The sequence below is a fragment of the Mesocricetus auratus genome, unplaced genomic scaffold (genome assembly GCF_017639785.1).
Source record: "Mesocricetus auratus isolate SY011 unplaced genomic scaffold, BCM_Maur_2.0 Super-Scaffold_100691, whole genome shotgun sequence".
Taxonomy (NCBI): domain Eukaryota; kingdom Metazoa; phylum Chordata; class Mammalia; order Rodentia; family Cricetidae; genus Mesocricetus; species Mesocricetus auratus.
Genome location: NW_024429267.1, coordinates 52,723,363 through 52,737,181, shown reverse-complemented (window position 1 = coordinate 52,737,181; position 13,819 = coordinate 52,723,363). Strand labels below are relative to the sequence as shown.

Sequence of the window (13,819 nt, the reverse complement as noted above, 5' to 3'; positions counted from 1 at the left end):
AGATTTTGCCCAGGTTGGGTTTCATTCTAAGATGTCCAACGCAAACCCCACAGGACACATACACACCAGGATCGCTATGAATGCAACCCTAGAACAAAATTGATTGCAAAGTTACTTAAAATATTGGCAGTGCTTTTGGCAACAATCTTAAAACTGAATTTAGCAGTGCTAACAGCAACTCTGATATGAATGTGGCCTAGCATCACCAAAATTGCCTGAAACAGGGCTGGAGAGGTGGCTCAGTAGTTAAGAGCACTGGATGCTCTTCCAGAAGAAAATGGGTTGATGCCCAGGACCCACATGGGGCCTTACAACCAACCACCTATAATCCCAAACCAGGGGAATCTGACACTCTCTTCTGGCCTCTGGAGGCACCAGGCACAAACATGGTACACAGCCATACATGTAAGCCAAACACTCAAACACAGAAAATAAAATAAAGTTAAAGGGAAAGACACAAAAATAAAGGTGTCTTTCTCTCCCTCCCTCCGTCCCTCCCTCCCTCCCTCTCTGTCTCTCTGTCTCTCTCTCTCTCAGACAGACAGACAGACACACACACACACACACACACACACACACACACACACACACACACACACACGGAGGGGAAAAGGGAGGAAGAAAAAACTCTACTGAAGTCTTTTTATCAAGGGTTCAGTTTCATTCCAGTATCTCTGCCTACAGGTCTTATCCCAGCACAGGCAAGTAATGTTTCAAAAGGACAGAAAACACTGTCACCCATCACACTAAAATGGGAATCAGATTTCCATTGTAAACGTTATTTTCAACAATAACCAAATGTAACACACAGCACTCTAGGGATGGTGGTGTTATTTCAATAGGGAGAACTATAATTTGAGTAAAAAGAATCTTTTATTGTTAATAAAATGCAATGGAATTGAATATAATTAACACTCCAACTTTTCCTGGATGAGAGATGCCTAGATCATAACAAGAGAGCGGAAGACAAGAACACTGTTGCATGGACTTATCAAATGTCACTCTGCACTATTGTCTTATAAATCCTTGAGGATGTATGGATTCTGACAGGCAGGTCCCATACCTGTTACAGACACCATAACAAGCATATGGTGCAAGCATGTTATCATTTTATTGCCTGCCCTGGGACAGCCAGACAGGCTAAGAGCTAAGCCTGCAGGTCTCTCAGGAACTCAGACTTAAAATGAAAGGGACTAAGACTGTGGCTCAGTCGGTAGAGAGCTTGCCTGGCAAATACAAAACCCTGGGTTTGACCCCCAGTACATGAAACTGCGCATGGTGGTGCATGCTCCTAATGAGAGGACTCAGGAGGTAGAAGAGGGAGAGTAACCCCCAGTACATGAGACTGCGCATGGTGGTGCATGCTCCTAATGAGAGGACTCAGGAGGTAGAAGAGGGAGAGTAACAAGTTCAAGGTCATCCAGTCATCTAAGAGTATGCAGCCAGCCTGAGCTACCCACAGGATGCAGATAGAGAGTCACCTCTTAGCTGGAAAAAGGCTTGCCTTGCAAGAATGAGAACCTGTGTTCACTTCCCAGAACCTGTATAAAATATAGCATATACATATATAAAATACTATACACACGGGTGTGACGGCGCATGCTGTGACCCCAGAGCTGGAGACAAGAGAGTGTCTTGGGCTTGCTGGCCAGCAGAGTCTATTTGGAGTGTTCTAAGATAACGTGTGAGAGGATATCTCAATAAACAAGGTGGATAACTCCAGAGAGGCAAACAACACCTTCACGGTTGATTTCTGGCCTCCACATCCACACCCATGTGTATGTACACCTGGGTCCAGCTGCACCTGCACATGCACACACACGTAAATACGTGCGAGCATGAGAGAGAGAGAGAGAGAGAGAAAGAGAGAGAGAGAGAGAGAGAGAGAGAGAGAGAGAGAGAGAGAGAGAGAGAGAGAGAGAGAGTGCACAGGGCGAATCACTTGGAAAGCATATGGAGGTAGTTGTGTTAGGCACTCACCTTGGAGCAGCAAATGGCAGCAGATGGACTACACAAGGTTTCTCTCTGCAAAAGAGTCCTTGCCTGGCTAGCCACTGAACAAAATACCCAACTCTGAAAGCGGCTGGTGCTCCAGGGTCCCCTGGCACGGTTACCTGACTACCCGAAGAACAGAAGCCCAAGGGAGTTTTTGAACTCCAAGGAGACCTCATTAAGCCATGCTCAGAGCCTTCCCAAAGGGTCTCATACAAAGAGGAGTTACTCCTGGAGGAGGGCTCCTAAAAGGTCAACAACTAACCAGTGAGTGAGAATTTGAACAATAGTGACCTTTCAAAGGGGAGACAATGCCTGCAGCAGCACAATGTTAGGGGGTCCAGCCTGAAGTCATTTTGCCCATTAGAACACTTGTATCTCTGTAGGCTAGTGTTGACAGGCTAGGGACATTTCATCACATGTGCAAAGGAGTCCCAGATCCTCCCCTGGAAAAAAATCAGGAAATACTGTTTTAAAGATACAGAACCAGGTGATACCCAAGTTAGAAAGACTTCTCTACCGGCTCACCACTAAACGAAGATTTTTATGATCCCAAGCACACTGCGTTGTCTGTGGGCTAATGATCTGTTTTTAGAGTGTCGCATGGAAGGAGAACAGTAGGACTGTGCAGTCCTTGTCCCAAAGCAGAAGCTGCACTGTCAGTCTTTCTGGGGAAGTGCTGGCACCCTGGCTGGGAGCCCATGCAGTACAGCAGCCAGTGCCAAGCTGATGCCTTCATTAGCTTGGTATTCCATCCCCCACCCTCGAAGTTGTCCCGCGGAGTTCCCTGCCCTGAACTCCCAAAGGTTAACTCAAGACTCAACAGAAAAGATCTAGAAAAACGCAAACAAACAAACAAACAAAAACCTATGAAACTCATAACGTCTGACACTGCCTCGCTGCTTAAGGAGGAGGAAAATCACCTGTCTGCTGTCTGCTGGGTCAACTAACTAGCAGCTTCGGGGACCCTGAAGTCCAGGGAGATGGGGTGGTTACCTTGGCTGGTGGCCTGACAGTCACTGGCACAGGCGTGGCTCATTGAGGCTCCTGGCTTCTCTGCTGCGGTTGTAGTGGGGCTCGCTCTGGATCGCGCAGGTGCAGGCAGAGACAGTTAGGGACCAGGGCAAGGCCGCCACTGCTCTTCTGTGCGACCCAGGCTGCAGCGCCCGCCTCCTGAGGCAGCCGGAGGCTCTCTAAGAAGGCACAGCTTGAGCCAGGGCCAGCGTCCCTCCACCCTTTCTGGAAGGTGGGGAATGGGTGCCAGGGGCCTGTCACTAGGACAGGCAGAGCAGCCCATCAGCCTCAGGGGAAGGCTGGGGCAGCAGGGCCATGGGACAGGTCTCGCTGACCCTCCCCCCACTGTTCCCCTCCTCTTCCTGTCCTTCCTCCCACCCCATCCACCAGTTTTTGTTTGTTGTTTGTTTGTTTTGAGTCAGAGCCGGACTCAATCCTGGAACTCACTATGTGGCTCAGGCTGGCGTGCAGAAGCAATACACGAAGCTCAGGCTGGCCCTGAACTCTCAGCAATCCTCCTGCCTCATTCTCCAACTGATAAGAGTATAGCAACAGCTCTTTGGAGAAACTGTCTTGCAGGGTCTGATCTGGACACACAAGTCCCAAGGTAAATATGATACTGCTTGTTCCTGGGGCATTCTGGGAACCTATTTTAAGGCAGCAGCAGAGCCCATTCATTCAGGACTGCCCTGACATTTAAGAGTTGTACACATGAACCGTTTTTATTTCCCTGACTTCAACCTTTGCTGCTACAATATCTCAAAGTTTGGGACAGGCAAAGTGGCCAGCAGTTTGTTCTGGGATGGTAATTGTATTAGCTCCTGATCTCCTTGCTGGGATAACATACTGGCAAAAGGGACATTTATCTGGTTGGCAGGGTTTATTAGGCTCACAGTTGCAAGAGGGGACCAGTCTGCCTGGAGGGTAAGGGGACAGCAGGCGTGTGAGGCAGCTGGTCACACCGTGTGCACAGTCAGGAAGAGAAAAGAAGAAACACTGTTACTCAGCTAGCTCTGTCCTTTTGATTCAGAGCAAGCCCACAGCCCCTGGGGTGGCACTGCCCACATTCAGGGTGTGCCTTTCCTCCTGGGTTAAACTTTTCTGGAAACTTCTCAGACACACCCAGAAATACGTCTCCTACTTGGTACTAAATCTAGTCAGGCAGACATGGAGATGAGCCATGAGATGAAGGAAACAAAGTGACAGTGTCTAAGTTAGGGCTTCTATTGCTGTGGAGAGACACCATGACCACGGCTACTTTTACAAAGAAAAACATTTCACTGGGGTGGCTCACTTGCAGTTCAGAGGTTCAGTTCATTACCATCATGACAGGAAGCAAAGCAGCTTGAAAGACAGACATGGCGCTGGGGAAGGAGCTGAGAATTCTACATCTTGACTCACAGGCAACAAGAAGTGACTGTCACCCTGGTGTGGCTTGGGAATGTATTAGACCTCAAAGCCGACCCCCACAGAGACACGCTTCCTCCAACAAGACCACACCAACTCCAACAAGGCCACACCTCCTAATAGTGCCACTCCCTTTGGGGGCCACTTTCTTTCAAACCAGCAGACAGATTAGAAAGATCTAGTATTCACCTAGTCTTCAGATGAGATTTTTCTCTACTGTATATGCCTCCAAGCTCCTGAGAGTTCATCCCTGCCTTGTTCCTACTGTGAATTTAATTTTAATCAGTGGGTACTTTTATTTTTATGTCTTTGTCATTCCTCCAACAAGCATCTTGTTTAAAGTTGAATTCTCCTTGGAGCTTTTCAAACCAGACTGTGGGTATGGTGGGAAAGATCACCTGATGCCACTTCAAGGCGTGCTGTGACAACTACATGCAGAGCTACATTGGTAATTCCGCCTCCAATGGGCTAACACAAAAATCCTGCTTTAACTGGGAGCCTATGTCATTTCCTATGAAGTGTCACATCCTACATCCTCCAGCAAGTGCGGTTATGTCTACTGTAGTGGAGTGCAACCTTGTACATCCATAAAGGCTGACTGCATTAATACACCAAGTCCACTTGGTGTTAGGGAGATACTGTGTGTTTCTCCGATGGTCACCCACTATTGATGTATTGAGTTTCACTACAGAGAAAGGGATCAGGTTGGTGATCGAAGCATAAGCGAGAATTCCTGGAATTAAACTTGGTAACTCCTTTGGGAAAAAAAATAGTGATGAGTGCCTGAGATGTAGCTCAGTCACTAGGTAATTGCCTAATGTGCAAGAAACCTTGGGTTTGATCCAGCAGCCAACACAGCTTAAAACTGGGAATGAAAAGTTCAAGTTTGTCCTAGATTATATAGAGAGTTGGAGACCACCCTGGACTCCATGAGACCCGTCTGCATCTGACTTCATGTGGAAAAAGCAAATGCCACCCACTGGTCAGGGGATTTGAGAGGAGATACTGATATATTAAAAGGGATTGGCACTAAACATGGTTCTTGGAGCCAGAAGGCAACAGAGACAATTGTTTATTCATCTGATGGTCAGACATTCATTTGCAAACTCCTCCCCCCCACACACACACACAAAACAAAATCACTTTAAACATTGTTTAAGATTATTCTCAACTATGTGTGTGCATGTATGGGAGGGGTATGAGCATGTGAGTTTGGATGCCTGTGGAGAACAGGTATCAGATCCCCTGGAGATGGGGTGCTAGTGATCCACATGATCTGGGTGCTGAGAATCTATCTAACTGGGCTTCTCTTGAAGGGAAGTGCATGGTTTAATCTCTGAACCACGTCCCCATCCCTAAAACTAAAGCAAAATTCACTTTTATTATGATGTGTTGATGTGTTCAGAGTTCCAGAATAAGACCTCCCATCCCCACCTACTGAGCATCTCTTCCTGGGGTAGGAGCAGGGAAATGATTCTAAACAAGTGTAGACAAGTAACCAATGAGTTTATTGGGCTTCACAGGATTATGAATGTGGGATTACTTTCAGAAGCCCGGGTGGTTCAAAAATGAACGGTCCCATCGCTGAGACATTCACCCCAGCATGGATAACTCATGAAGGCTGCACCCTGGGACTTCCTGCAGGTAGCACAGCTGTCAAAGGAAGGTCTCCACTCCCAAACAGGGGCACTGCCCCTATTACCTTGAGGAGGTGCCTTGCCAGGTGTTAAGTTTCAGGGTCTTCCTGAGTCTTTGTAAATTGACTTATTCTATAAGGCGTAATCGAATGTTTCATTTTGGAGCAAATAGCAACACAGTACCCACACTGGCCCTTGACCTGTAAGAGTGAACCTCCCAGCAGGGAAGCACATGTGTTCATCGACAAGGTGGCATCTTAGATACCATGGTAGAAACATGTGCAGTGCAGTAAAGTCAAACTGACTGGGCCAGAAGCTGCCAGTCACCCGAATGATTCAGGAATAAACTATCAAACTAACAAGATTTCTTTGTGAAACATCATTATCCACATCTAATGAATTCCATTGCTCACTCAGGAGGCTCTCTGAAACACAAGGGGATCGTTAAAGGGAGGGAAAATGTCCCAGAAGACCGTGCTATGGCTACACACTGTCCCGGACAGGGTCAGATATGTCTGTTTCTAATTTACTGAGTAAAGTAGATCATGAGGTCAAACAAGACAAGCACGTGATTGGAAGACGATGATAATTTTTCCTCGGGGAAGATTTTATAATTACCTAGGAGACACACCTCTGGATGTTTTTGCCAAGGAGTTTCCAGAGAGGATTAAATGAGGAGAGACAATCCACCCTGAAAGTGCATGCTTGTAAGTAAGAATGTAGTCTACCCTACAGACCATCTGGGAGAGTATATTAATTATAGTTCTGCCTGCTGTGGCAAAATACCCAACACAGAAGGATTTAAAGAAGGAGTTTATCTGGCTCACAGTTTGAGGTGGCATAGTCTCTAGCCATGAGGGAGTCATGATGCTGAGAGTGTGCGGAGGCTGGTTACATTGTATCTGCAGCCAGGAAGCAGGCAGAGATGAATGCTGACATTCAACTCGCCTGCCTTGTCACTCAGTCCATGACTCTAGCCCGTGGGAGGGAAGATGTTCTTCTGTATATATGTTTCTCTTATTGGTTGATGAATAAAACATTGATTGTCCAGGAGCAGCCAGGCAGGAAGTATAGGTAGGGTTACCAGATGATGAGATTTTGGGGGGAGGGAAGAGAGGTCTCCAAGGGACATCATGCTGCCAAAGGAGTAACATGCTGGGTTATGGGTAAGCCGCAGCCTCACGGCAATACATAAATTAATAGAAATGGGTTACTAATTAAGACAGAGCTAGTCAATAAGAAGCCTAAGCCATTGGCCAACAGTACATAAATTAATATAAGTATTTGTGTGCTTATTTAGGCTGAAGGGCAGCAGTACCTGGCATGACAGAAACTTTTGCCTACATCCATGTGTTGATGTTGCTGAAATTCAGAGTGGTCACTCTCTAACCAGTTAAATCTCTCTGGAAACCTTCACAGACCCATCCTGATGCAAGTCTCCTAGATGGCTGAAATTCAGTTGATAAAGATTAACAGTCACAAGAAGGTTTAGTGGAAGCCAAGTCCTGGTTCAGTCTGGGATTAAATGCTATCTTTAGAACTTATTGGAACAGTATCAAATTGAGTGAAGCCTCCATGGAATGAAAAAATGGGGTCTACCTCCCAGGGCTACAGTGGCAAAATGTCTTATTTTGATTTTCAGAATAGGGTTTACAGAACAGTTCTATGCTCACAAATAATCCAGTACAGGTAACTGAAAAGATTGGGAACAACATTTTGGGACCATGCTGGGAGTGCCTTAATGTTTGTTATTTGGACCTTATTCCTGACCTCTGCTGGGCAACCCTGTGCGTCACAGAGACCAAGCGGCACCACATCTGTAATTATCACTCTATACTACACATTAGTCAAGAGAAATGCTGCTCTTGGACTTGAGAACCTGACTTCCTAATAAAAATTCATGTTTGTCTTCTGTCTTTGTAGCTGTATCACAGAAGTAGTGTATCGCTGCCAGAATATAAACACTGCCTTTGAAAAAATTTAAATAAACGCCATTTTTAAAGAAATATGCTGAGAGGAGAAATGAAACAGTCAAGTTCAAGTCTAAAACTTGAGTTCTTTTTCATACAGAGCTCTGAACACAGAAGGTGTACAGTTGGCACAGCAACTGTCCCAGGGAGCTGGACCACTATACTGTGTGTTGCTGGAGACTCGTGTGGCCCCCCAAAGCCTTGTGAAAATGAAATGCCCTGGGTAGCTACAGAGTAACATGAAATAAAACTCATTTTATAAAACCATTCGTCGTGGCTTTGTAACAACCGTGTCTTAAGAGACAGAGACTTTAGTAGGCTTTGAAGATTACTGAGGCTTCCCTTTTATGTAAAATGTGGTGTGACAGCCATATTTCTGCATTGTGGTAAGCTCACTGGGGATACCTGGCAGTGTGTAACCCTGAACTGTATTACTTAGAGTGCTTATCACAGATTATCTCATGAGTCTCTCTTCCTCAGATATACACTATAATCTTACTAAGTGTTATGTCTGAAAAATGGATATGTGAAAACAATATACACAGAAGGAGGAGAGGGAGGAAGAGGAGGAGAGGGAGGAGGAGGAGGAGGAGGAGGAGGAGAAGAAGAAGAAGAAGAAGAAGAAGAAGAAGAAGAAGAAGAAGAAGAAGAAGAAGAAGAGAAATAGCCTATTTCCTACATATAGTTCAATGCACTGATACAAAACACGGCCCTGGAAGGAAAGCCCAGCCATATGAAGACATTTCCCTCAATCCTGTGCATGATAACTCTACGTTACAGGCTGACTTAAGAAGAGCATCTGGCCTCTGTTTTACTCACATAGCCCATGACAGAAAGGTGTCCAACACTCCCACCAATACTGATAAAAAGAAAGAGGAGACCATCACTAAGCACACCACCCTCTGGGTTAGCCAAGCCGTTTATTTGTATTCCCCGGGGCAGATGAAACACACCTGGCTAGAAGATGGTCTCAGCTGCAGTCCAGCTCTAAAATGTTACATCAGAAAGCTTTAGGTCAGAGGGCACATAATGGCCGGCCACTGGGGTGGAACACAGTCTTTAGGAAGATTTTCTCTGGCTTCCATGTTAATTTTTAAATAATAAATCCCCAGACTAGTTTTTCTGAAATTTCCAAATGCCAGTTTCTCTTAAACATTAGCAGCTTGGCCAGATGTGGTGGTTGGAAAGAAAACGCCCCCAAAAGAGGGCCACTATCAGGAAGTGCGGCTTTGCTGGAGTAGGTGTGGCCTTGATGGAGAGAGTGTGTCACTTTGGGGGTGGTAACTTTGAGGTCTCTTATGCTCAATCTATGCCCAGTGAGACAGACCATCTACATCCTGATGCCTCCAAGATGTAGAACTCTCAGCTACCTCTCCAGCACTGTGACCCCCTGTAAGCTACCGTGCCCCACCAAGATGATGATGGACTGAGCCTCTGAAACTGTAATGGAGTCATCCCAATTAAATGTTTTTCTTTATAAGAGATGCTGTGGTCATAGTGTCTCTTCACGGCAATTGTAACCTTAAGCAAGACAGCAGGCAAGATGGTTTATGGCAACTGGCTGTTTTGAGGGAATGAACTTCTGCTGTGGTCCCAAGTTCATTTCAGACACAGAAGATATGTGAGCCTAATGACCTGTGTTCCGTCCCTGGAACCAACTCCTTACACGGGGAGAGAGGAGACAGAGACAGAGACAGATACACAGAGAGAGACAGAGAGATAGATACAGATGTGTGATGATAAATTAATAAAAAAATTAGTAAATAACTCTTAAGATGACCTTGCATGAGTGTGAGACCTTTTGAAACTATGATTGATGCTGTCTTATAACCTATTGGACTGTATTCATTACTGTCCTGGGACCCTGCTATCCTCAAGCTACAAGTTTGAATGTGTCTGTTGTAGAGACACCGGACATGCCTTCACTCAGTGTGTCGTCACCCGAAGGAAGAGCAACCCTGGTCCTCAGTTCTCCTGTTTCCCATTACTGTAGGGAAAAAGAAACACACCCTGAGCAGAGCCAAAGAAACACACTTTGGCCCTGCAACCAGAAACAAAGAAATGTACCCTGACCCTGAAACCAGTGCCAAAGAAACACACTTTGTCCCTGGAATCGGAGTCAGTGAAAGAAATACACCCTGGCCCTAAAATTAGAGCCAAAAGGCTATAAAGGACGAGGGCTCTGAAACCAGAGCCAAATCTGACCTTAACCCTGTTCAGAAAACAAACAATCCCCGAGCAGGAGCTCTAGCCAATCTGAGCTCAGCATTAAAATCTGACCAATCCCCACCCTGGAAGCCCTATATAAACCCTGTGTCTGTTCAGTTTGTGGCTGTTCATGCTACCTGGCTGTCCTCTGCAGAGGGCAGCCACTCTCCTGGATTCTTCCCTCCCAACAAACCCCTTGGATGAGCTTCTGGTGAAGACCTTCTTTTGCGGTGGAGCAGAGACGACCCTGGGCAGAGCAGAGCAGCAGGGCTGTAACACTTTTGCCAGTTGTTACATTCTGTTCTCCACTCCCGGGAGCAGAGCTGAACTGTAACAACTTCTCCCTGCAAACGTTGTGCCTGAGCAAAACTGCTACACTGGGCAAACATCCCCAGCTGGGAGACCCTCTCCTGCTGGAGCAGAGCCAATACACTGGGAAAGCCTTTCCCTGAGGCAGGCCTGAGGTCTGTGCTCACTGCAGCCTGTGGTTATCCTTGGCTCCGGAGCTCCAGGATACCTTTTCATCTGAGCTGTGTAACACTCAGTATTCTGTGAATCACGAGTGCCAGAATACCTGTCCCACCGGATCTGATTGGATCCGATTGAAATACCTATAATTACATAATGAGCTTCTTCTAACCATGTGACCTGAGTCAGTGGTGCCTGACCTGGGCCTGTAGAACAAATTGTCTGGATGGGTGGGAACATGGTGTGAACAGAGGATTTGGGGTCAAGTGGTGCCAGGAGCTTTCCAGACCTGAGGAGGTCATGTCAGGGTAGCATATGCCTGTCATATCTAGGTGATGTGAGCGGCAGGCTGCCAGAGGAGCCTGAGCTGCATCAGGCAACTTGGGTACCTCTGTCATCTGGGAACGGATGGCTCAGGCCTGGTCTTCCTGATTACTCCACCAGAAACTGAGCTATAGTACCAGTCTGCCTGGGCAGCACTGACCCTGAGCAGCCTCTGTGTAGAATCTCCTCCCATCATTGACTGCTCAGTCTCGGGATTCTCAAAGGGCCCCTCCATTTCACTAACAGAGAGTATCTGTTTTGTTTTCAATATGAAACACCCCTCAAAAGTCCATAGGTTTGAACACTGGGTTCCCAGAGGATGGTGCTGGTTTGAGAGGCAATGGAGTCTTCAGGAGGTGGGGCCTCTCTGGAGAAAGTGTGTGGTTGGGGTTGGGCTCTGAGGTTTAGCTCAGCTCCATTCTGTCTCTGTTTCATTTTCTGATAAGGTATAAAGAAGTTAGAAGTCCCAGACTACTATCGGGCTACTACCATACACTGCCCTATAAGGATAGACTGTGTCCCCTCAACCATGAGCTCAGACCAGATAGTTGTTTTCTGTCGGATATCCATTTGCAAATCCAGAAAAATAGCTAATGCAGTACATGCAATTGCCAGACAGAAGACCTGCAGAGTGGGGACCTTCTGGAGCCCCCAAATTTAAGGGATAAACTTGGGAGAGAGAAAGGCTGACAGGAGAAAGAAAAGTCAAGGGAGACACAGAAACTGAGGGAGAAGGGTCCAGCAGTGGAGAATCGGATGCATCCCTCAGAGGATACCTAAGAAAACAACTGTGGGGCTTTCCAAGGAGGAGGCCACTGGAGACCCTGGCACACACAGAGATGGTGCTAGCTAGAAGTCAGAATGCAGGGGTTAAGCAGTGACCTCAGAAGCTGGGTAAGCAGAGGTGGCAAGGGAGGCCTGTCCAGAATGGACTGCAAAGTTAAAGCAGGAGTCAAGTGAGGACCTTACGTAAGGAACAACGGTGTTTTGTTTCCATCACAACCTTGGGGCTCAGAATATCTCAAGCACATCTGTGGGAACCAGGAAGAAGCTACTGTGAGGAAAGTTGAAAATAAGGAAAGAGGATTCTCTGTGTCCTGCCCACGAGAAGCTGTTGGTGAAGCCTGCCGGTCAATCTTGGTGGAGCTACTGGAGGGACATTAGCTTTAAAGGGCAGCTCAGAGACGCCTGGTCACTTCCCAGGACTGGTCACTCTGAGCAAGATTGCAAGCACCCCCATACTCCTTATTTCCCGGTGGAATCCAGAAGCCTCCCCAGAATCAGGCAAGCCAGCATCTTTGGGAGGCTTTTTTTTTTAATCCAACACCCTGGGGCTACCATGTGACAGAGATGTGAGGTAACATGCAAAAACACTGACCACATGTTCTGAGCTTACCTTCTGTATTTGTCACTAACAAGGAGGCTGGGGCACAAAATGCTTAGGAAATCCATGCGCTGTCTTTACATCTCAGGTTTTTTTTTTTTTCTGGAAAAAGAGAAAGCAAAATATGGGGATGAAAGTATACGCCTCAATGGTAGATTGGTGAGAGACAACCTTTGAGGCACTGATCCATCATCTGGGTATATTTATGGCGTAGCGAGTACTGCCTGCATTAGCTTCAAAACTGACATCACAGAAACTGAAAACGAGCTGTAGAAATGTGCAGCAGTTAGCAGTGCATATGGCTCTTTCCCAGCTACACATGTCTGCTGCCTCATAACCACCTGTAACCCCAGCTCCAGGGAACTCAACATCTCTTACCTCTGTGAGCACCTATACTCATACACACACACACACACACACACACATGCACACACTCACACACGCATGCATGTACACACACTCACACAGGCACGCACTCACACGCATGCACGCACACACTCACACATGCACGCACGCACGCACACATGCACGCACTCACACACACATGCATGCACACACACTCACATACATGCATGCATACACACATGCATGCATGTACACACACTCACACACGCACGCACACACATGCACGCACGCACTCACACACACGCACTCACACACGCACGCATTCACACACACGCATGCATAAACATACACACTCACACATTTAAATTTTTAAGTATGATGGTTAAAAAGTAATTGGTGGTAAAATTAGACATTCCTAACCATCTGCATTGGGTATCACATATATGAGTCTCACAAACTGACCTGTAGTTTTTCTGTGCAACTTTTTACTAACTTGCAATGAGAATTGGCTTTCAATTGTATTTGTATTTTTGTTTCATTATGTTCCCAACACCATGACCAAAATCAACTAAGTGGAGAAAAGGGCTTATTTCAGCTTAGTGATTGCAGTTCATTATTGAAGAATGCCAGGGAAATGATGGAAGGCAGGCCATAAAACTCAATTTAAGGGCTAAAATAAAATTTTTAATCTCAGGATTGAGAAGATAGTTCAATTAGTAAACTGCTTGCAGTATGGTCATGAGGAATGAGTTTGAACTCCTGTCATGCTGGTCAGAAGCCAGGTGTGACAGCACACACTTGTAATCTCAAGGCTGCAAAGGTGGAGACAAGTGTCCCCTGGGGCTTGCTGACCAATCCGTTTAGATGACTCAGTGAGCTGAAAGCTCAGGAATTAAAGTGATTGACAGAATTCTCCAACATCAGCCTCTAGTACACACACACACACACACACACACACACACACACACACACACACACAGTGGCCCTTCTGTCAGGACCCAGACTGATCAGCTTGTCAACTTTATAGCCTCCATAACCATCTGTGTACTTAAGAATAGGCCCATCAAAGC

The 13,819-nt window shown here is 46.4% G+C and overlaps 1 protein-coding gene across 2 annotated transcripts in view; it reads right to left on the bottom strand.

The window, feature by feature from the left end:
• Positions 1–12,557, bottom strand: part of Gadl1 (glutamate decarboxylase like 1) — a 186,943-nt gene extending 174,386 nt beyond the window's left edge. The window contains exon 1 of one of the 2 annotated variants that reach the window (XM_040740152.1): positions 12,417–12,557. Coding sequence is in view for 1 of the 2 variants with exons in the window: in XM_021230088.2 (XP_021085747.1) it covers positions 2,989–3,031 (43 nt within the window). In the remaining variant the exon portion in view is untranslated. Of the gene's footprint in view, positions 1–2,988; positions 3,307–12,416 lie in introns of those variants that run through there. The other variant, XM_021230088.2, reaches the window with a different exon arrangement.
• Between the last annotated feature and the right edge of the window lie 1,262 nt (positions 12,558–13,819).